A 24953-nucleotide genomic window follows, 5' to 3' on the forward strand; every position below is an offset into this window, starting at 1 on the left:
GGGTTTACCCTGCGAAGCACTCGGAAGGGACCAACAAAGCGAGGCGCCAGCTTGGGAGTGGGCACTCGAAGGTTGAGGTTGCGGGTGGACAACCATACGCGGTCTCCGACCTGGTAGGAAGGAGCGGGCGCTCGTCTGCGATCAGCCTGGAGTCTCTGGCGCTGCGCAGAGACCTCAAGGGACCTCTGGATCTGTACCCAAGAAGCACGTAGGACGGAAAGGTGATCCTCCACAGCCGGAATATCCTGGGGAGAGAATACCTCCGGTAACACGGCAGGTTGGAACCCATAATTGGCCATGAAGAGAGACGTCCCAGAGGAAGAGTTCACCGCCGTGTTCCTGGCAAACTCAGCCCAAGGCAGGAGGTCAACCCAATTGTCTTGGTGATCGGAGACATAGCAACAGGAATTGCTCCAAGGCCTGATTGGATCGTTCTGCGGCCCCATTGGACTGAGGGTGGTAGGCCGAGGAGAAAGAGAGATGAATCCCCAACTGGGAGCAAAAGGCGTGCCAGAACCTGGACACAAACTGACTCCCCCGATCCGACACAATCTCCTTGGGCAAACCGTGCAACCGGAAGACCTCCCTGGCAAAAATCGTGGCCAACTCTTGTGCAGAGGGTAACTTCTTGAGAGGAACACAGTGGCACATTTTGGAAAACCGATCCACAATCATGAGAATGACCGTATGGCCTCGGGATGCAGGGAGGTCCACAATGAAATCCATCCCCAGGTGTGACCATGGACGCTCCCCGGTGGCTATGGGTTGCAAAAGGCCCAACGGAAGGTGCCGAGGGGACTTACTCTGGGCACAAACGGAGCATGCTGCTACATATGCGGCGATGTCGGAACGTAGAGAAGGCCACCAGAACAGACGTGAAACAGCCCAGGACAGCTGATTCTTTCCAGGATGCCCCGCGGCCTTGGAGTTATGGTAGGTTCGCAACAACCGAGTGCGCAACTCCTCAGGCACAAAACATCTGCCGTTGGGTCTCCCAGAGGGAGCACCAGATTGAGCCGCCAAAATCTGCTCACCCAGGGGAGAGGTCAGGCTAGTGCGAATGGCGGCCAGGATCTGATTCGGAGGTATGACCGAAGTCGGAATCGACTCCTCCCCGGACAGCTCGGAGTACTGCCGTGATAAGGCATCCGCTCTGATGTTCTTGGAACCGGGTAGGTAGGAGACCACGTAATTAAAACGTGACAAGAACAGAGCCCATCTGGCCTGACGTGGTGTCAATCTCTTGGCCTCAGAGAGGTAGGTCAGATTCTTGTGGTCCGTCAGGATGAGAACCGGAACCACCGAGCCCTCGAGCAAGTGCCTCCATTCTTTAAGGGCCTGCACGATGGCCAATAACTCCCTGTCACCAATCTGATAGTTGCACTCCGCGGAAGACAGTTTCCGGGAGTAAAACCCACAAGGAAGCAGAGGACCCTCTGGTGTTCTACGCTGAGACAGAAGGGCGCCTACTCCCGTCTCAGACGCGTCCACCTCGAGGACAAAAGGCATCCCAGGGTTGGGATGCGACAGAATCGGAGCCGACACAAAGGCGGACTTTAGAGCCTCAAAAGCTCGGATGGCCTCGAGCGGCCAGACCTGGGGATTACTGCCCCTCCTGGTCAGATCCGTGAGAGGCTTGGCTAGCATGGAAAAGTCCCTGATGAACTTCCGATAATAATTGGCGAAGCCCAAAAAGCGCTGCAGGGCACGAAGACCACTGGGCTGGGGCCACTGTAAGACAGCCGAAACCTTCTCAGGATCCATGGAGAACCCCTCAGCGGAAATGATGTAACCTAAGAAGGTTACCTGGGATCGGTGAAATTCGCATTTCTCAAGCTTACCGAACCGCTTGTTCTCTCGTAACCGTTGCAACACTCGTCTGACATCCAGAATGTGGGCCTCCATGGATTCAGAATATACCAAGATGTCATCCAAATAGACCACCACACACTGCTGCAACAGGTCACGGAAAACATCGTTGATGAATTCCTGGAAGACTGCGGGCGCATTGCACAACCCAAAAGGGCATAACCAAGGATTCATAATGACCGGTCCTGGTGTTAGACGCGGTCTTCCACTCATCGCCCGCCTTGATCCTTACCAGGTTATATGCCGCCCTCAGGTCGAGTTTGGTAAAGACCGTGGCCCCTTTGAGGCGATCGAACAGTTCGGAAATCAAGGGTATCGGGTAAGCGTTCTTGATCGTGATGCGATTGAGACCCCTGTAATCGATGCAAGGCCTCAACTCACCGCCCTTCTTTTTCACAAATAAAAATCCAGCCCCTGCCGGGGGACGAGGATTTGCGAATGTGTCCGCGTGAAAGGGCCTCCCTGACGTACTCCTCCATGGCCTCATTCTCCGCTACCGACAGTGGATAGACTTTGCCACGAGGAGGAACGGCACCAGGTTGTAACTCTATGGCACAATCGTATGGGCGGTGCGGAGGTAGGGCAACCGCACGCACCTTATCGAATACATCCCGGTACTCCTCGTATTCAGGAGGCAACAGAGAGTCCGAGGAAGTACACAGCAACTTGACAGGCCCATGGATGCAACTAGCCCCACACTGCGGTGACCACGAGAGGATCTCGGCCGATCTCCAATCGAAAGTCGGATTATGCTTCTGGAGCCAGGGGTACCCCAAGACCACCGAGTAGTGTGGAGACGAAATAACCTGGAGACAGACCGACTCTCTGTGAACGGCACCAATGGCCATCCCCACTGGAAGGGTCTCCTGAGTCACGTGTGGCGGCAGAAGGGGTCTGCCGTCTATCGCCTCAAGAGCCAGTGGGGAACCTCGAGGCTGCAGAGGAATGGAATTGGCGGCAGCGAACACACTATCAATGAACAAACCACCAGCACCAGAGTCCACCAACGCCTGGGTCGTCACCGAGCCCCCGACCCAGGAGAGGACAACAGTAATCAGTGGTTTGTCAACAAGGGAAACCGGGGACGAGGAGACTCCACCCAAGATCTGCCCCCGACAGGATCTCAGGTGCGAGCGTTTCCCGGACGGTTCGGGCATGCCAACCGAAAATGCCCACCGAGACCACAGTACATGCATCGGCCCTCGCGTCTCCGGAGTACCCTCTCCCCCTCGGACAGGCGAGCAAACCCCAGCTGCATGGGTTCACCCCCAGACAAGTCATCCCCAGGAGGCGTGGGAGGAGAGGGAGGCACGGGTGGGACAGCAAACGTAGGCGCCAATCTGTTAGAAGGCCTCCGCAGGCTCTCCTTAAAGGAAGGTCTCTCCCTGAGTCTGGTGTCAATCAAAATCAGGAAAGAAATAAGAGACTCGAGCTCCACTGGTAGGTCCTTAGCTGCAACCTCATCCTTCAAGGCATCCGAGAGACCATGAGAGAAAGCAGCGACCAGAGCCTCATTATTCCAGCCCACCTCTGCTGCCAGGGTACGAAACTCAATGGCGTATTCAGCTACGGATCGTGAACCCTGTCTGATGGACATAAGGCGCTTCGCAGCAGAGGCAGCACGAGCCGGCACATCGAATACCTTCCGAAGAGAAGCAACAAAACCGGAAAACTCGGCAACCACCGGATTGTTGTTCTCCCATAAAGGGCTGGCCCAGGCCAAGGCCTTGTCCGAGAGCAGCGAGATCAAGAAGCCCACCTTTGATCTCTCAGTAGGAAAGGCATGTGGCAGCAACTCGAAATAAATGCCCACCTGGTTAAGGAAACCTCGGCACTGAGTTGGCTCTCCCCCAAAGCGCTGTGGAAGGGGGGCAGAACCGGTCATACCCCGAAACACCGCAGGCGCAGCAATAGGTGTCGGGGTAGACTCTGGCGCAACAACCGGAGCGGCAGTAGGAGCGGGCCCAGGAGCGACAACCGACCCATCGGCAACGGAAGCTAAATGAGCCGTGCGTTCAAGCAGGGTTTGCAACGCCACAGCGAACCGACCCAACAGGTGATCCTGCTGATCAAGTCTGGCAACCAGCGTAGGTAGCGAGGATGGCCCTGTACCGTCAGAATTCATGGCTTGGTCCTAATGTCATGGAACCATGAACCAGACGTACAACAAGAGATAAGTGGAAATAAGAAGGCTTTATTGAAAATCAAGGAAGAACAGCAAGAAGGTAAGACCATGACAATTACCAGTTCTTAAATCAAACTTCCATGCTTATTCACACATAAAGCAAAAACAAAAAGTCACTTTGCAGGATTGGTGTTAGTTCACACACAATGGAAAGTCCACATAACAAAAATCACCTTGTTGGCAGTTCTGCCTCCAGCAGTCCATAGCAGGCTTTTAAGGGAGCCTGTTTCCCTTACAGACGGGTCTCAGCCCTCCAGCACGGCACAAGCCTCAGATCCCAGCACGGCACAAGCCTCAGATCCCAGCACACACACCTCCTGAGCTCCACTGGTCTCAGCCCTCCAGCACGTCACAAGCCTCAGATCCCAGCACACACACCTCCTGAGCTCCACTGTCCGACTGAGGTAATCCTCCTCACCTGGCAGTGCTGGCCGTTTCTTTTTAGGCCTGGCAAAACCAACCTGGAACATGGGGAGTAGTCACCCACCCAGCACTTTGACTACTTCCAGTAAGAGCCTTCCCGGATCAGCTATACAGCCATACTGAGTATTAAGGTGTTAAACAGCAACTGCTGCTGACACATAAAAACCGTCTCTTACTCCACCGAGACCAGGAACCTCGGTGACACGTACCTATCATCTACGATAATTCCTTGTACCTTCTTACAACACAATTGGATACATATTTTTTTTTACAAAGGTGTCCATATCCTTTAAGCTTCGAGATAAAATGACATGTGCATAGTCCAACAGAAGCTAGCAGTCTTGGTCCTATCCGTCTGTGGTTTTATTTCTTAAAAAAATTTGAACTTTTAAATATGCAAATGAGCTTCTAAGAGCAATGGGGGCTTTGCTGTTACTCCTAGAGTCCTACTTTCTTGTAAATTTTTGTTTTTATTAGTTTTTAAAACAAGACAAATAAAACTTTTATTAACAGTGCACAAGGTTCAATTCACCATTACAATCAGAGTAATATAATAGTGGAATTCAATCAAAAATAAAGCATTATTGATAGAGTCCTACGTTCTTCATGCTGCTACCACTCCCCTGTCACTTTGATTGACAGGGCCAAGCAGTGTCCGGGTGTCAGATACTGATGACCTATCCAGAACATGGGTCATCAGTATAAACGTCTCAGAAAACCCCTTTTAAATAGGGAAATACCCACCTTCTCTTATACATTGAACTGTAGGAGCTGGACAAATGGATGAACCTGCGGCTCTCCTTGCTAGGGAGAGCTCATCTTTTAAAAGTATTTAGTTTTGCACATTTTTTTTATATTCAATACTAGCAGAAGGACCCGGCTTCTCACGGGTATATTTCATCTATTTCATTTAATGTTTGTGTGTATCGTTAAAAGATATTGACAGTATCCCACATAACAGTGACCTCTACAGCCCCCCGCCCTTCTAACAGTGAGCTCCACAGTCCCCCACCCCTTAACACTGACCCCCCCACAGTGCCCCGCCACTTTAAAATTGGACCCCCACAGCAGCCCATCCCCTTAACTTTGACCTTCACAGCAGCCCGCCCCTTTAACAGTGAGTTTGACAGCACCCCACTCCCTTGACCGTGACCTCCTCACGGGCTCTCCCACTTAACAGTGACCTCCACAGTACCCCGCTGCCTTAACAGTGACCTCCACAGTACCCCGCTGCCTTAACAGTGACCTCCACAGTACCCCGCTGCCTTAACAGTGACCTCACAGTACCCTGCTGCCTTAACAGTGACCTCACAGTACCCCGCTGCCTTAACAGTGACCTCACAGTACCCTGCTGCCTTAACAGTGACCTCACAGTACCCTGCTGCCTTAACAGTGACCTCCACAGTACCCTGCTGCCTTAACAGTGACCTCCACAGTACCCTGCTGCCTTAACAGTGACCTCACAGTGCCCTGCTGCCTTAACAGTGACCTCCACAGTACCCTGCTGCCTTAACAGTGACCTCCACAGTACCCCGCTGCCTTAACAGTGACCTCCACAGTACCCTGCTGCCTTAACAGTGACCTCCACAGTACCCCGCTGCCTTAACAGTGACCTCACAGTACCCTGCTGCCTTAACAGTGACCTCACAGTACCCTGCTGCCTTAACAGTGACCTCACAGTACCCCGCTGCCTTAACAGTGACCTCCACAGTACCCTGCTGTCTTAACAGTGACCTCACAGTACCCCCCGCTGCCTTAACAGTGACCTCCACAGTACCCTGCTGTCTTAACAGTGACCTCACAGTACCCTGCTGCCTTAACAGTGACCTCACAGTACCCCGCTGTCTTAACAGTGACCTCCACAGTACCCTGCTGCCTTAACAGTGACCTCCACAGTACCCTGCTGCCTTAACAGTGACCTCCACAGTACCCTGCTGCCTTAACAGTGACCTCACAGTACCCTGCTGCCTTAACAGTGACCTCACAGTACCCTGCTGCCTTAACAGTGACCTCACAGTACCCCGCTGCCTTAACAGTGACCTCCACAGTACCCTGCTGCCTTAACAGTGACCTCACAGTACCCTGCTGCCTTAACAGTTACCTCACAGTACCCTGCTGCCTTAACAGTGACCTCACAGTACCCTGCTGCCTTAACAGTGACCTCCACAGTACCCCGCTGCCTTAACAGTGACCCCACAGTACCTTGCTGCCTTAACAGTGACCTCACAGTGCCCCGCTGCCTTAACAGTGACCTCACAGTACCCTGCTGCCTTAACAGTGACCTCCACAGTGCCCGCCCCTTTAACAGTGACCTCCACAGTGCCCGCCCCTTTAACAGTGACCTCCACAGTGCCCTGCCCCTTTAATGCTAGGACTACATGACGACATGTGTCGCACGACATTTTGTCTCAACAGTGACATGTGACAAGCTGCGACAAGACAGTTGCAAAAAATCCATCCAAGATTTTTCTGCGACTGTCGAGTCGCAGTGCAACACTATAGACTTATAAAAATTGTCACACAACATTGGTGCGACATCAATGTCGCGTGACACATGTAGCAGTGTAGTTGTGCCCTATGTGTCGTGCGACACATGTAGTCGTTTAGCCCAAGCCTAAAGCTGACCTACAGCAGGGAAGAAAAATGGCTGGGTTGTTATGGAAACCTGGAGTAAAACTGTGTGTATGTGGAGACTAAGTGCCTGCAAGCTTTTATTAGCTGATAAGGGACATGTGACCGTGTGTATGGCAGTTGGGATATGAAGAGGAAGACTTGCAGGCTTGTATTGGCTAATGCAGGTCAGTTTTTGGGAATCTCTCAGGAACGGTACGTCCTAGAGAGCTGTGAACCCAAAAATATTTATTTCCAGGTAGTAAGGGATGTGTATACCAAGTTTCATTGAAATCAATGGTTGCGTTTTTGAGTGATCGCGGAAAATACATACATATACGGTATACGTCCTTCTTTATATATATTGTATATAGATAAATAATACCACTCTTATGGTGCCATACCGACATACATAGATTGCAGTCAGCCTTTGTAGCGTTTCTATAGAGGAAAAAACGTCCATGCATGGTGTACGCAAAACTGTGTTTATTAAAGTGGGAGGGAAGTCTTTAGTTGCCCAGGATGTGGGGATACGACTTGGCTGTACTATTTAGACATGTTAGGGATTGGATTTGCCGCTTTCCAATTTAGAACATGAGAAATCCCTGGTACAACCTTTAGACCTCAGGGGAATTCTACACACCGAAAAATATGTTCCCAAACATAATCAAACAGCTTACTAATTAAGGCTACCATAGCTACATGGAAAGTGATACGTAAATTATATAAGCCTCCGATCTATATACATATAAACATTGGGACATCGACACAATTCTAACATTTTTGGCTCTATACACCACCAGCATGGATTTAAAATGAAACAAACAAGATGTGCTTTAACTGCAGACTGTCAGCTTTAATTTGAGGGTATTTACATCCAAATCAGGTGAACGGTGTAGGAATTACAACAGTTTGCATATGTGCCTCCCACTTGTTAAGGGACCAAAAGTAATGGGACAATTGGCTTCTCAGCTGTTCCATGGCCAGGTGTGTGTTATTCCCTCATTATCCCAATTACAATGAGCAGATAAAAGGTCCAGAGTTAATTTCCAGTGTGCTATTTGCATTTGGAATCTGTTGCTGTCAATTCTCAAGATGAGATCCAAAGAGCTGTCACTATCAGTGAAGCAAGCCATCATTAGGCTGAAAAAAACACAACAAACCCATCAGAGAGCTAGCAAAAACAACACGCATCAGTGAGCTCAGCAACACCAAAAGACCCGGAAGACCATGGAAAACAACTGTGGTGGATGACCGAAGAATTCTTTCCCTGGTGAAGAAAACACCCTTCACAACAGTTGGCCAGATCAAGAACACTCTCCAGGAGGTAGGTGTATGTGTGTCAAAGTTAACAATCAAGAGAAGACTTCACCAGAGTGAATACAGAGGGTTCGCCACAAGATGTAAACCATTAGTGAGCCTCAAAAACAGAAAGGCCAGATTAGAGTTTGCCAAACGACATCTAAAAAAGCCTTCACAGTTCTGGAACAACATCCTATGGACAGATGAGACCAAGATCAACTTTTACCAGAGTGATGGGAAAAGAAGAGTATGGAGAAGGAAAGGAACTGCTCATGATCTTAAGCATACCACGTCATCAGTGAAGCATGGTGGTGGTAGTGTCATGGCGTGGGCATGTATGGCTGCCAATGGAACTGGTTCTCTTGTATTTATCAATGATGCAACTGTTGACAAAAGCAGAAGGATGAATTCTGAAGAGTTTCAGGCAATATTATCTGCTCATATACAGCCAAATGCTTCAGAACTCATTGGACGGCGCTTCACAGTGCAGATGGACAATTACCCAAAGCATACTGCAAAAGCAACCAAAGATTTTTTTAAGGGAAAGAAGTGGAATGTTATGCAATGGCCAAGTCAGTCACCTGACCTGAATCCGATTGAGCATGCATTTCACTTGCTGAAGACAAAACTGAAGGGAAAATGCCCCAAGAACAAGCAGGAACTGAAGACAGTTGCAGTAGAGGCCTGGCAGAGCATCACCAGGGATGAAACCCAGCGTTTGGTGATGTCTATGCGTTCCAGACTTCAGGCTTTAATTGACTGCAAAGGATTTGCAACCAAGTATTAAAAAGTTAAAGTCTCATTGATGATTATTATTCTGTCCCATTACTTTTGGTCCCTTAACAAGTGGGAGGCACATATGCAAACAGTTGTAATTCCTACACTGTTTACCTGATTTGGATGTAAATATCCTCAAATTAAAGCTGACAGTCTGCAGTTAAAGCACATCTTGTTCATTTCATTTGAAATCCATTGTGGTGGTGTATAGATGTCCCAATATTTATGGACCTGACTATATCTCACTTTATGCCTTTGAGGTCTCTTCTGGGTTTCTCTCAAGGCAAAACCAACAAACGTTTTGGTAAATGGAGATTGCGACAGATTATGGTCTTGTGGGATATGTTAAAATCAAAATCAGACTGATTGGAAAACTGATTAGCGTCTCCTTTTCATAAGTGGGAACGGAAATTGGGAAATGATAATTTAGCTTTAGATAAGAGACGGTATGGACAAGGTAAGATCAGCAATTAGTAGTGAGTAAGAGAGGGAGATGCAGTTTCACATCATACATTAGGCAGCTTATCCTTTTGACCTCTCATATCAGGATGCACCTTCACACTTTATGAGGTGGTGCCCCAAATGTGATTCACAAAACACGAATCTACCGCATGGTTTTTGGGACTGCGCACTATTGAAGCCGTTTTGGTATGAGTTCTCTAATTTTATTATTGACATTTGGAAGATTGATATTTGGGAGACTCCACCACAATGCACTTTTCTATATAGACAGGCACTCCTCACCTGGTCGTACGCAGAAAAAATATTTATTACTAAAATGCATAAAATCATAGAGAAAACAATGCTATTAAAAGTAATACTAATAATTTTTTTTTTTTACATATAAATAAGTTGCGTGTTTATACAAATATGGGTGCAGAAGGTCCTAGAAGTGTAGGAAAGTTCTCATAAATGTCCAGTTAGTAATCACGTTTTCCCAAAAGATCAGGAACACATAAGGATAATTTTATCTTCCCCCAGTTCAGCATGAAAGTGCACAGAAAACCGTCTGTTTTTATGAACAGGCTTTTTTGTGGACATAAAGCGTCCTCAGAGGAAGGAGTCAGTCTGAGACTCCGAAACGCATTTGGTCTAAAAGGACGATACCCGCATCCCATATGTGACTAATAGTGAACATTTATTTTCTACTGAAGGCACTTCCACCCACAGCAATGTACCCCATCGGCGGACCGGCCGAATAAGACATACTACACGTTGGACGCCGAGGACTAACCTATTGCAAGACCCCAGAAGGGGAACCGGACCTGCACGAGCGGCTACAGGCCGTGAAGACTCCAGGACTGGTAACGGCAGCTCTGGATGTTGTAAGTACGGCCACGTAGGACGCCACAGATGGCTCAATATCCAGCTGCCTGAATTAGACACAACTTTACAACTGCTGTGGGAGTTCAATATTATCGATTCACATTGCCATAAATGAACTTGCTACATTGGAACTTTGCTACATTTTAATAACCCTTAGGCCCCTTTCACACGGGTGAGTTTTCTGCGTGGGTGCAATGCATGAGGTAAACGCATTGCACCCGCACTGAATCCGGACCCATTCATTTCTATGGGGCTGTGCACATGAACGGTGATTTTCACACATAACTTGTGCGTTGCGTGAAAGTCGCATCATGCTCTATATTGTGCGTTTTTCACGCAACGCAGGCCCCATAGAAGTTAATGGGGCTGCTTGAAAATCGCAAGCAAGTGCCAATGCGGTGTGATTTTCACGCATGGTTGCTAAGGAGACGATCGGGATGGGGACCCGATCTTTATTATTTTCCCTTATAATGGATATTTTACTATGCATTCTGTATTAAGAATGCTATTATTTTCCCTTATAACCATGTTATAAGGGAAAATAATAAAATCTACAGAACACCTAACCCCGAACCCGAACTCCTGCGAAGAAGTCTGGGTTCTGGTCTGGGTACCAAACATGCCGATTTTTCTCACTCGCGTGCAAAACGCATAAAAAAATTTGCACTTGCGGGGAAAAATCTTCCCGCAACGCACCCGCATCTTTTCCAGCACGTCACCCGCAACACCCGTGTGAACCCAGCCTTATAATCATTGGGAATTATTGTAGCATCATTCTGTGACCCAGAACCCAGTGACATACTGACTCTGATATTCGGGAACTGATGGAGCCTTTTACATTGCCCACATGGTATAGTATAGCTCAACCGAAAGGCACTTTCGGAAGACTGCACCTTGCTTAGTAGGTCCAGGGGTTACAGTTCAAGGGGGTTCTAAAATATAATTATTGGTAAGGTGAATATAACTTTTTTCTTTTTACCAAATTTTTTGTCTTTTTAAAAATTAATGATCAGCCATACAACCCTTCTAAGATATGTGAATAATACTGTATGTTTGTCCTATGGTCAGGTTTAGAAAGTAATGGATGATTAAATTAGTTAATCAGTAGTGATAAGCTGGAGGGGCAATATTCTAATTCATAATATTTCGCTAATATTTGGTAGAATATTTGTCATATATTTGAGAATTCGAGAATTCAAGATTATTTTCTTGATCGCGAAAAATTGGCAATGTAATATTCGTGTAATGCGCTCGAAATACAGCTGTGGGTCACGTTTGCTACATTTTTCAAGCTGCTAGAAGTTTCCTGAGACTAGAGAAAATGGTTGGCATGGCAGAACTTTACAAAAGCTTTATATGCAGATAGAGTGCTCCAATATATTCGCGATTGCGAAATCGGCACCAATGATGCGAATATTTTGCCGCAATACGGGCAACTTCACATTTTAACAGGTCTGACTACTTATTAGTGATTGGTGCACTAAGTATTGTTGTGACATCACCGCCCTATGTCTGTAGCATGTATGTATGGACAGCTACACTATATCACTATCTAACCTACACTGACTATCTCCTACTAACTATCTGTATTATATATATATAAGATAACTAACTATCTAATGTAATGACACAGCAAAGCAGAGAGCACAGCAATAAGGCTAGGTCTATACGACGACATTTGTCGCACGACAAAAAGTTGCGCGACAAATAGGGCGCAACAGTTGTCGCGCGACATTTTGTTGCACTAATGTCGCGCGACAATTTTTATAATGGCAGTCTATGGTGTTGCACTGCAACATGCGACATATTGTGACTGCGACGCGACAGTCGCAGAAAAATCCATCTTGAATGGATTTTCTGCGACTGTCGCATCGCAGTCGCAGCATGTCGCATGTTGCAGTGCGACACCATAGACTGCCATTATAAAAATTGTCGCGCGACATTGGTGCAACAAAATGTCGCGCGACAAATGTCGTCGTGTAGACCTAGCCTTACACTGCTCTCTCTGCATACAATGGCTGCTGGGGAGGTTCTTATATAGTAAGGGGTAGGCAGCTTTCCTATTGGTTGCTAGGGATGTTGCTAAGCTCAGACAAAGACATTGCAGCCTTCTCATTGGCCCACAAGCAAGAAGGGAGGTTACTGATGAAAAAAAAAAAAATCGAGAATATTCGAAATTACAAATATATATCACTATATTCTAAATATTCGCTAATTCTCGAAGTGCCGATATTCGCAAATAATATTCGCTATTCGAATATTTGAGCCCAACACTATTCATCAGCTCAATATCACATACAATAACAGAATACAGTATAAACACCCTGAGATGAGCAGGTTAACGGTGGAGTCGGGCAAAATAGCTATCAGTGGAAAAGGCGACCATCTCAAGTGTATGGCTGGCTTTACACCTACAAGGAGGCTTATCGTCAATGTATCTGGGGGGGATCAATCCGTTATCAACTTCCACTGGACTGCCTTTGCTACTGAATCACGTAGGTGCCACTTCGTAATGAATCTGTAAATGTGTTGACACATCATTATTTATGCTAATTAATAATAATGGACTGTGTGATAAAAAACCAATTTTTCTGACAAATGATGTGTATTTTAAGGTAACATGCTGTATATGCACACTTGTAGCATAGACCCTGTTTAATAGGCTTATACGACAGATTCAGATTACACTAAAGGCTTCAGAGGTCTGGAAACTGTACTGAAAACAGGTTTATTATATAGTCTCTGATGGGTGCATTTATATTTCTACTTTAAATGGGACTTCAGTTCTGCTGTCATGTAATATGTCATATAGTGAATCTTAGGGTACATTCATATGTTGCGGCAACGCTGCAGATTTTCTGTCACGAAATTGCATGCAGAAAATCCGCAGAATTTTACAATACCAGCAGAGAATTGAGTTTTTAGCAATTCTCATCTACGTGCTGCGGAAAAAAATCTGCTATGGAAATTGAACTGTGGTGCAGATTTTAAATGCAGATATCTCCCTTTGCAATGCAAAAAGCTAAATCTGGGTCACTCTAGCAGATTCTGTGTGACAAAAAGTGTACCGTTTGGTGTGTTTGTTTTGTTTTTTCTTTTTCTGCTGCAGATTTTCTTCTGCAGAAAATCTGCAGCATTTCTGTAACTTGTGAACGTAGCCTGATACCAAACCCATTTATCAAATCCTTTATCAGAGCTCATACTACGCGGCTGCCTGCACAGATCCAACAATTATGGGGAATCTTTCCGATAATCTGCTGCTAGTATGTAAATTATAATTCTAAAATCGTTCTTATTGGTATATCAGTTAGTCTTATCTGCAAATCTGACAGTATATCTGTCTTAAGATATCTGTCTATACCCACACAGCACTTTCTAAGTAAAGCCTCTCAGGTTCTATATCCAGGAATAGTCATGTGTAAGTGTGAGCTCTATACAGGCGTAGGGGGAGGGAGACCCCCTCTAAATATGGTCAGTACTCAGACCCCCAGCTCGGACCCTCACAAGGCTGGACAGTCCTGGCTTCTCTCCAAATATGGAGCTGAGTGAGTGTGGGATTTCCGTGATCACCGATACAGGGGCTACCAATATAAATACATGGCTGTGTACAGCAGTTGGCAGCTCTCAGCCACACTCACGCCCTCACTACTGCAGCAAGGTAAGTCCTCTACAGCATCAGCCAACCTTTCATAGAAAGCACTGCACAAAGGAGTCCCTTTATTTCCCATTATTTATTATACAATCAAAGTATTTCCTATTTTGCAAGCCTTAACCAAGCACTTATCTCACTAGTTCAAAACCTGGTAAAGGTTGTGACATTTTGCATTTATTCATTTATTTATTTGTTTAGCCAAAGCCTTGACTGTATCATAAGAAGAGGAAAGTTAGTATAACACATCTTTATACTCCTCTTTTTATAGCAATCCTGTTTTTTTGCTTAAAAAGAACCTGTCACCAGAAAATGCAGTGTAACCTGCAGGCAGCATATTATAGAGAAGGAGCAGATTGGTATATAGTTTTTTAGGAAAAGATTCAGTAAACATTTTTAGTCTATACATTAAAACCTCTGCTCTTTTTCAGCTCAGTAGTGAAGTAGGCAGTCATATGAGTGACAGCGATCTGTGTATACACATACCAGGAATGCTATCAATCACTGATATGAACCACTTTGGTACTGAGCTCAAAAGTGCAGAGCTTTAGATGTATACAATTACAAATTGTGCAGAATCCTTTCCAGATGACTATAAATCGATCTGCTCAGCTTCTTCCGCCCTATAACATCCTGCCTGCAGATTGCACTGCATGTTTAAAGGGGAGGGGGTCTCAATTTAAAACTGCCCTATATGAGCAAGGTCTTAGTTCTAGGTTTTCTATATATAATTCCTGCAAAGAAATAGGTAAACTCAACAGTGATTTCATTACAGTAGAATTACATCTGTGTAAAGCATGGACTGACCTCTAGAGCCAGGCTCCTACAGCCATTCGCAGCAGCAGTATCTGCGCAGACTTGCTTGGCAATAATGCCCTCTGTATGGCAAGCCACAAAGAACGACTAGACAAGCAATCTCATAACAACCTCTTCTTATATATATTAACTACTCCATTAGTTTACGTGTTAGCCCAAGAAACACACACAATTTACCCAAAACTAAAATTGACACTAACTTTTTTTCTACTTACACTGACCAAATGCTATTCTTGGTTGGTAAGACAATATTGAAATCACTGAAGTTTTCCAAGAATCCTTACCAATGATGGCATGGTCCAAACTGTTTCATCATGGTTAAAGGGATTCTGTCACCAAGTTTTAGGCTATAGAGATGCGGACATGCACGGCTAGATCGCCGCTAGCATGTCCGCAATATATCGGTCCTATAGGGCTGTGTGCTTTTATTTTCTTTAAAAAAGGATTTTAGAGATATGTAAATTAGTCTTGTAAGGTGCCCAAGGGTCTGTACGAACCTTCCTGGTGCCCAGCCACGCCCGCCTGTGAAGGAGCCCAGCACCGCCTATGTCCTCCGAATCTCCTTCTTATGTCACCGATAGATAGCTGTAATCTCGCGATGCGCGAGCTCGTGCATGCGCACTTTCTTCCCTGAGGCTGATGCCAGCACAGGGAAGGAACACTATACCGGCACTGCGCACAGCCCTATAGGACAGGTATATTGCGGACATGCTAGCGGTGATCTAGCTGTGCATGTCCGCAGCTCTATAAGATGTAAGATGTTAATGCTTGGCAAGGACTTGCTAGGAGTTAATTATATCCTGCTAGTGCCAAAGTTCTAGCTTGACAACTTCTTCAGAAGGACAGTTAAGACAGAAAGGAACAACTGTGCTAAAGGAGCAGATGGAGCAGCAAGGGGGACAGGTGCAACAGCTAGGCGGGGGAGAAGTATTATTTGACAGTGTCCTGCTGTTACATAAGTGTATTCTCTTTCTCTGCTCCCTTAATAGCCTCTCTCCAGACTACACCATGTGTGACGAAGACGAGACCACCGCCTTGGTGTGCGACAATGGTTCAGGACTGGTAAAAGCTGGCTTTGCCGGAGATGATGCTCCTCGTGCTGTGTTCCCCTCCATTGTTGGACGTCCCCGTCACCAGGTAATATCTTCACACATTTAGTCATCTATGTCAATGGAGTATGACTTTCTAATATCATTAAAATATTAAAACATAAAATGTTTTTCTGTAGTTTAAATCTAGATTTTTTTTTATTGATGCTCAGACCTCTTTGCAGCCATTAGTTTTTTGGGCTAGTCTAGTATATTATGAACACTACCTTTAAGTTGTCATCTGTTGGCAACATACATATTGTAATAGTAGATGTTGTATTGAGTAGCATTACTCTAGTTTTATTTACTAGTATCACAAATACATGTTATTTTTTCATTTTCTTCTGAGAATGATGTCTTCGGACTGCAGTTGGAAACATTTGCTCTGAATGAATGCTCATTCAGGTTTCATGCACATAGAGGACAAAATGAAGCAGAATTGTGCACCATATTATGATAAAACTCAATGCGTCCTTTGTTTTTTATTTTCTTCACGAAAGCTTTCCATGTCCAAGTCTGAATCTGTCAGACTGGATTGCTGTAGTCCGCAACAGATTTCCATAAAATAAACTCTTGTAGCTAATATCTATTTTATGTTACAGTAATGTATTATTCCATGGCAATTACATATCTGCATCTATAATTTCCTTCTCACAAATACATTTTCCCTCTCCAGGGTGTCATGGTTGGTATGGGTCAAAAAGATTCCTATGTTGGGGATGAAGCCCAGAGTAAGAGAGGTATCCTGACTCTTAAATACCCAATTGAACATGGTATCATCACCAACTGGGATGATATGGAAAAGATCTGGCACCACACCTTCTACAATGAATTGCGCGTAGCCCCAGAGGAACATCCCACCCTTCTAACTGAGGCTCCCCTGAATCCCAAAGCTAACCGTGAGAAGATGACACAGATCATGTTTGAGACCTTCAACGTCCCTGCAATGTACGTTGCCATCCAGGCTGTGCTGTCTCTGTATGCTTCTGGCCGTACCACAGGTGAGATCCAAATATCAACTTAACATAGTATTAGATATAACAACATAATTGTCTAATTTTATTCATCTCATTCTATGTACAATTAATCATTTGAAAATATCTCAACAGGTATTGTGCTTGACTCTGGAGATGGTGTCACCCACAATGTGCCAATCTATGAAGGTTATGCCCTGCCCCATGCTATCCAGCGTCTGGACCTGGCTGGTCGTGACCTGACTGACTACCTCATGAAGATCTTGACTGAGAGAGGCTACTCTTTTGTCACAACTGGTAAGGACTGCTTGCATAAGAAATCAAAAGACAAAAGCTAAAGGCAAAATTAAACAAAATACAGTTTCCAATCAATACGCCAAGTCTTTATAATAATGGTTAGAACAAGTGATATTAACAATGGACGGCGTTGATTTATGCTTTGGTTAGATTTCAGATGTTTGCTATTTCACAGTTTAGTCATGCCCATCTTTCTTTCTATACAGCTGAGCGTGAAATTGTTCGTGATATCAAGGAAAAGCTGGCATACGTAGCTTTGGACTTTGAGAATGAAATGGCAACAGCTGCCTCCTCATCCTCTCTGGAGAAGAGCTATGAACTTCCAGACGGACAAGTTATCACTATTGGAAATGAAAGGTTCCGTTGCCCAGAAACCCTCTTCCAGCCATCCTTCATTGGTAAGAAGGCAGTTATGTCCACAACATCTGCAACTGGTTTGTTGTGATAGTCATTGATCTCACACTGTTTTTTATCCACCCTAGGCATGGAATCTGCAGGTATCCATGAAACCACCTACAACTCCATCATGAAATGTGATATTGATATCCGCAAGGACCTTTATGCCAACAACGTTCTCTCTGGTGGTACCACCATGTACCCTGGTATTGCTGACCGTATGCAGAAGGAAATCACAGCCTTGGCACCCAGCACCATGAAGATCAAGGTAAGCATTAGATAACTGCTATGTATAATACACATAACAGCAGACTCAGGCATATTGCATATCAGAATGTGTATTAGGACAAAAGCTATGGTCTGAATATATGAAGTATCTACCCATCTGTTCTCAATTTGTGTTATAAATGAAATTACTAGTCAATGATGAAAGTAATTACACACCCCTTATGGAAAAACAAAGAAAGCATTAAAAAAAAAGCTAAACACTAGCTGTGTGCACCCCACATCATGTGGACCCTCTGACTCCGTAATGCAGGGTGCCCATGGCCAGTGTCCGTGTTTTGCAGATCAGTGGTTTGCGGTCTGCAAAATGGACAAAGATGTGTGAATGCACCTTAATATGTAGAGAATGCATTTCTATTTCGATGATGAATAACCTTTGGTAATTTTCTTTCTCATAGATCATTGCACCACCTGAACGTAAATACTCTGTCTGGATTGGAGGTTCCATCCTGGCTTCTCTCTCCACCTTCCAACAGATGTGGATCAGCAAGCAGGAATACGATGAGGCTGGTCCTTCCATTGTGCACAGGAAGTGCTTCTAAGCTAACAACCCAAACCAACATTTTCCAATCCTTCATGTGGTACACTAGCAATTACAGAGATGATCTATTCCTACGAAAAATAAACTTACCTTTTGAATACGTTTTTGCTTCTTATTTGTTTAAAAGAATTATACTGCAAAATCTAAGTGCAGTAACATTTGACAACCCACCAGCAAATAAAGGCCAACAGAGTTATAGGAAGATAGCGGCTGCAATGTCCCTCTTATACAGTCAGCAAGCTGATCTCTCTTATATCTTGGGGAACAACTGATTGGGTAGTAGGTATTGGGACAGTGGTGTTGCTGCCAATACACAAAAGAAATAAACCAACGTATAAAGCAAGCTAAAGTTTTTTGTTATGAGCAACAATGGACTAAGGACAGAATCAAATAAAATCTAAAAACACATCGATATCATGTAATTTACACAGTGCATTCTGCAGCAGTAGCATCTAAGCCAGGGATCAGCAACCTTTGGCACTTGGCCTACATATCCCAGCATGCTTCATTCATTTTTATGGACGTTTGGAGAAGAGCAGAGTAACAAGGCATGCTGGGAGTTGTAGTTTCACAACAGCTGGAGTGCCGGAGGTTGCCTACCCCTCATCTAAGCCTTATAAGGCAGACAAAACAGAATTTAGAGACACTGTTTTTGGGGCTGACAGTATGATTTTTTGGGATACATTTTAAATGTTTCATTTGCAATGCAGATTGAACTTATACACACCCATTTAGAAACACTATTTCCTTATCGTCCTCAGGCAGCACATAGGAGGATATGTTCTCCCCAAGTTGATAACTGTTGGACCACAAGAGATATTGCAAATCTGATTTTGGCAATCAATGCTACATGACTTCCCATTGAAAAAATGTGCCCTTCATCCAATATGGCGGATTTCAAGATGGGGGCCATGTTCTGGACATAGCCTAAAAGATAGGTCCTTCACCCATTACTTGCTGGGGTATTCAGATATTTCAATTTCCCTTTAGTTTCTGAAATAAAAGGGTGTCCTGAGACTTTTGACTCGCCCTGTAGATCACCAGGTGTACCCTGGCAGCAAGTTCAAACCATGCGGTATGGTTGGTTCCTTGCTTGTTTTTCTTACATCAAGTTCAGACTACACAATGTGAATTGTGCCCTGCAGCAAGTACAAGCCATATAATTGGGATTGTTTCCTGCAGCAGGTACAAGCCAAGCAATATATGGGTTCCTGCAGTAAGTATAGGAAAGGAATGCTCAACCTGCCCTCCAGCTGTCGTAAAACTACAACTCTCATCATGCCCTGCTGTAGGCATTCTTGGCATGCTGGGAGTTGTAGTTTTGCAACAGCTTGAGGGCTGCAGGTTGGGCCTCCCTGGTATAGGATATGCAATGTGCATATATGGTTCTGGCAGGAAGTACAGGCCATGCAGTGTGGATTGGTTCAGGTTACACAAAGAGGCACATGTACTCATATTCCAGTCTTGAGCCTCCCGTGCTGGAATGATATGCTCCTAGTTTGTTAAGAGGCAGATAGCTGGTAATAAATTAGGCACATCTCTGCCCTGCCGTGCCCCAGAAACTGAAGTCTGCCCCAGCTAGGGGCTGTGTAGGCTTCCTCTATAACTTGCACATGTTATAGTAAACCCAGCAGGACGCACTAAGCCTTTCTTCTTTTATTGCCACTTTATAAAAGTAGTAAAAAACGTATAAAGTCACAAAGTATGGTACACAAATGGTGTAAAGCCCTTTGTAAATGTCCCTAAATGTGTATTGTTTCCTGCAGTAAGTACAGGTCACACAATATGAAATGGTGCCTGCAGTAAGTACAAGCAGAATTGATGCAGGCCGCAAAATATATTATTTCCTGCAGAAAAATTAGGCCACGCAATATGTATTAATGGCCATGTAATGTGTTGGTTCAAGGCAGCAAGTAGACATAAATATTACAAGCCACGGGGGGTGTCCCTGGCATAAAGTGTATTTCATGCCATGGGGGATCCCATATTACACACCATAGGAGGTGACCCTGGCAGTCTTAAATTGCTTGACTTGGGGCGTCCCTGGCATTGATTCTGCAGGCCATGTTGGCATCAGCCATGTTTCATGTCTTGGGAGTGTTCCTTGGGATTTGAGGTTTGGCTTGCGAGAGGAGTTCTCTGGCATCTCTTAAATTGCTTGCCTTTAGTATCTCTGCGTTCTAGGCCGGCATCAGATAAATTCCTAGCATTGAAGTGTTCTTGAGCATCATGCCTTTTGCTCACCATGGTATCTTTCCAGGTGGTCTTCTCTGATTTCTCTGTTACCATTACTATGGTTTCCTATGTAGTACTATTAATGGGATACCTTTGTTGTCCTTGCTGTTGCCAGGCTGTGCTGACCATAATTATTTATCTGATTTGTGTTGTCAATATCTGGCATAGCATTTTAGGTTGTCAGCTTTTCTCCTTAATGTTTAGATGTGTACATGCTTTTGTTTCCTTTTATCAGCTGTTGGGCAGTTTGAGTCTGCAGATGAATATGACCTGTTCTCAGTTGTCAACCTGTTTTTCAGGGGCAGCCTCCCTGCCTCCTTGTTCTCTTCATTTATTGTATGTACTGTTCTAACATAGGATCTCTGAGCCTTTTAGCCTCACCATTTCTTTTAGGTTTACGCTCCCTTGCACCTGTTAAAAAAGCATCTGATCTTAGCTTTCTGTGGCCTGTGGATTATCAGTTTCATGTTCTGATATTTCTTATGTTTTTGTGTATATGGAGAGACTTCCCAGGTGAGCTTCTGTGGAGGAAACATAAGTCTGTCACAGGTTGTGCCGTGTGTGTCCATCTGCATTTGACCAGTGTTATAGCCATGGATCCATGTACCTCTGCTTCTGGGACAGTTTTTTTTCTTGCTACTATCCAGAAGCTTTCTCCTCTGATTTCTGCACAGATGGTGGTTCCCCCCAAGAAGCGGAATTTATGCAGCACGCAATAATTCTTCTTGCAACCGAGTCTCAAGTGGCTGGTTCATCAGCTGCGCTAGTCGTCCTATAAACACTATAAGAAGCGTAGAGTCTCTATGTCCTGACTCAAGTGCGTCTGAGAGAAAGATTGTTCTCTCTCTCTGATGATTCTGTTTAGAATATAGTATTGGGCGCCTGTGCAAGAATGAAGAAGTTATATCCATATGGTTAAAAAGTTATGTGACGGTCTGAGAAGGCGCCACCTTCAAGTTTACTATATCTTACCTGACAATTTCTGTTGAACCACAAAGATCTTTGTATCATACGAGTGGAATTCCTTATGAAGATGCATTAGATCCATTTCTACTGAGTCTCCTACCTGGAGGAGCATATTACCCCTGTAATATGCAAACAAGGCCACAAACCAGCAGGTGTGGACCCACTGTGCCATGTGACCAACCTCCTTTAAGGGCATTGTCTAAGTGAACCTCCCTATATGGTAAAGAAAGACATTCCCGAGGGGTACACCACGTCGCTACCTCTTGAGGAGGATTGGCACACGAAGCAGCTGGTCCAGGCGGACCAGAAGGTACGGATGTAGTCAACAGGCTGAGTTGTAACCAGAAGCGACAGTGCAGGACCAAGTATGAGGCAGAGTTGTAGTCGTACAAGCAATGGGCCGGGGCAGGCAGCACAGATATAAAGCAGGCACAGATACAAAGCAGGCAAGGCTCAGACAGGTGGTAGAATCCAGTAAACAAGCACGGGTCAGTAACACAGGCACCTGGAAAGGGGGCTGGACCACTTATATAGGTTATATAACCGTTAAAGAACAGGAAATGACAAGCGCCGGCACTTACAGGAAACCATGGTGGAACGTATTCCAGGACTGCAGCAGGAATTGGAAGGCACCGGCAACAGATCACTGCAGCTATCCTTTTTATTTTATGCAGTTATATAGCGCTGCAATATTCTGCAGCGCTACACATGCATTAGTATCAAGCTGTCCCCAATGGGTCCCACAATATAAGTTCCCTATCAGCATGTCTTTGGAGTGTAGGAGGAAACCGGAGAACATAGATACTCCAAGCAAATGTTGTCCTTGGTTGGATTCGAACCGAAGACCCCAGCGCTGCTAGGCACCAGTGCTAACCACTGAGCCACCGTTTTTCCCAAATTGTGTTACTCTGTAAGTTGCCTCAATGGTACCAAAGATCTGTTTATACGTGACCATGTCTGCCTACTGTCTCTCCTTATCTAGCAGATTTTCTTTGAATTCTACATTCTTGGGAGTTCAAGGGGCCAAATACTACTATACGATAGAAAAGGCGTCCTCTCCTTTTCCAGGTAAGGCCTGATCTGCCCCCTTCAGATTCCACCCCTTGGGCAGAGAGGGCCAAGTCTATTTTTATGTTCTGCAATGCAGCCTCCTGGTCCTGTTTCCACCTTTGTGTAGCTCTACAGGCTTTATATAAAAACCTCTAAGATTCAGGTTTTGGCATGGCCATTCTGCAAAATGTACCCCATCTATCTTTTGCAATTTACATCCTGCTCTGTGCTACCTGAGGACAAGGAGGAAAGACAAAATTTGTCTTCGAGTACTTTCACAGTAGTGTTTTTCTTTTCTGGCATAGAGTTCCGTCCTAGGGGCTCAATACTGGAAAAAAACTGATCAGTTTTATCCTAATGCATTCTGACTGGAGAGCGATGCAAACAGTATGCATCAGTATGTCTTCAGTTCAGTCACTATCACGGTATTTGGCCAAAGAAAATACCGCAGCATGCTGCAGTATTTTCTCCGTCCAATTCCGAAACACTTCCGAAATACCGAAAAGCTGCAAACCACAGGTCTGAATTGACCTGCGGTTTGCGGCGATCGCTGATAAGGGGGGGGGGGTCACATGACCCCCCCGGCGTTGTGACAGGATGCCCGCTTAATGATTTCAGCGGACATCCTGTTCCTATTAACCCCCGCCGTGCCGCAAGCTAGTTTTAAAGTTATGACGTACCGGTACGTCATGGGTCCTTAAGGACTCGGGAAACATGCCGTACCGGTACGTCATAATTCCTTAAGGGGTTAAAGTAGTAGGCCTAAGTACATTTACAGGTTTATTTGCGAAAATACAAAAGGCCCTCCAAACACGCAGGTAGATCTTGGACGTGACTCTCTTGCGACTTGCCAATAGAGTGTTGACTAACTCCTCTGATTCTGATCCTAACCCTTTCTTCCTTAAAATCTGCCTTTCAAAAGCCAGGCAGTCAAATGAAGATTCTCTACCGCAGGGTGAAGGATGGGGCCCTGAGCTAGAAGTCCCGGGAAGACTGGAAGAAGCCAAGGGGAGGCAACTGACATTCTGCGGAGCCAGGAAAACCAAACCCTCCTGGGCCAGAAGGGATGATGACTAGAGCAGTCTCCTCCCTCATCTTTTTCAGGACTCTTGGCAATATTTTTAATGGTGGAAAGGCATAACGAAGTCCTTCTCTCCATGATTGAGCCAAAGCATCCACCGCTGTTGGATGCTCTTCCGGAAAAAGAGAGAAGAACCTCTTCACCTTCCTGTTGATTTTTGTGGCAAAGAGGTCTGTCACTGGAAGACCCCATAAGGCAACTATCTTGTTGAATATCTTCTGGTCCAAAGACCATTCTCCTTGATGCAGATGATGGAGACTCAAGAAGTCTGCTGTCACATTGTCCCTTTCTCTCAGATGTACTGCAGAAATTGACAAAAGAGAATCCTCTGCCAGACAAAATATCTTTTGACTGAGGGACATTAGACGCGGGATCTAGTACCTCCCTGTCTGTTGATGTATGCCCCCACAGTCATTGTCTGAATACATTTTTACATTCCTGCCTCTCGTTACATGTAGACTCTCCTTCAAGGCTATCCAGATGTCATATAGCTCCCTGAAATTGTGAGACTGGGACTGAATCTCTGGATCCCAAGATCCCTGAAGAATCAGGGATTCTATATGGGCCTCCAACCATAAGGACTTGCATCTGTGGTCAGGAGTAAGACATCTTGTCTCTGCCACGGAACTCCCCCCCCGGAGATTCGATAGATTCATCCACCACTTCAGTGAGAAAAACAGGTACTGAACTCTGGATCTGATCAGACAGGCTTTGTGAAGGGGAAGCAGGCACATCTGTGACGTGGAATCTAGGCTCATCCCTAAAAAGGTGCACACCTGACTCGGAATTGAACTGTACTTTTCTATGTTTAGATCCCATCCTAATCTGTCCAGTACCTCCCTGAACCATGAAATCCGTTCCTCCAGCTGTGTGAATGTCTGAGAGAGAAGGAGAAAGTCATCCAGATATGGGATAACAACCAAATCCTTCTCCCTCAAGTGGGCCATCATTTCTGCTATAATCTTTGCGAATCCCCTAGGGGCCTGCGACAACCCGAAGGGGAGCGCCCGAAAATTTCACGTCCAGGACCCTGTCCTCTAACTGAACCCTACCCGTAGGTACTTTTGGTGACTTAGATGTCTA

The 24953-nt window shown here is 45.3% G+C and overlaps 1 protein-coding gene across 1 annotated transcript; it reads left to right on the plus strand.

Annotated features, from left to right (window-relative positions):
• Positions 1 to 14021: 14021 nt before the first annotated feature.
• LOC122920171 (actin, alpha skeletal muscle 3) lies at positions 14022 to 18640 on the plus strand. The gene is made up of 7 exons (XM_044269425.1): positions 14022 to 14150; positions 15947 to 16094; positions 16722 to 17046; positions 17155 to 17316; positions 17523 to 17714; positions 17799 to 17980; positions 18396 to 18640. The coding sequence occupies exons 2-7, from the start codon at positions 15966 to 15968 to the stop codon at positions 18537 to 18539; spliced, it is 1134 nt and encodes a 377-aa protein (XP_044125360.1). The 5' UTR covers positions 14022 to 14150; positions 15947 to 15965; the 3' UTR covers positions 18540 to 18640.
• The last annotated feature ends 6313 nt before the right edge of the window (positions 18641 to 24953 follow it).

This window comes from Bufo gargarizans, chromosome 10 (assembly GCF_014858855.1).
Source record: "Bufo gargarizans isolate SCDJY-AF-19 chromosome 10, ASM1485885v1, whole genome shotgun sequence".
NCBI lineage: Eukaryota > Metazoa > Chordata > Amphibia > Anura > Bufonidae > Bufo > Bufo gargarizans.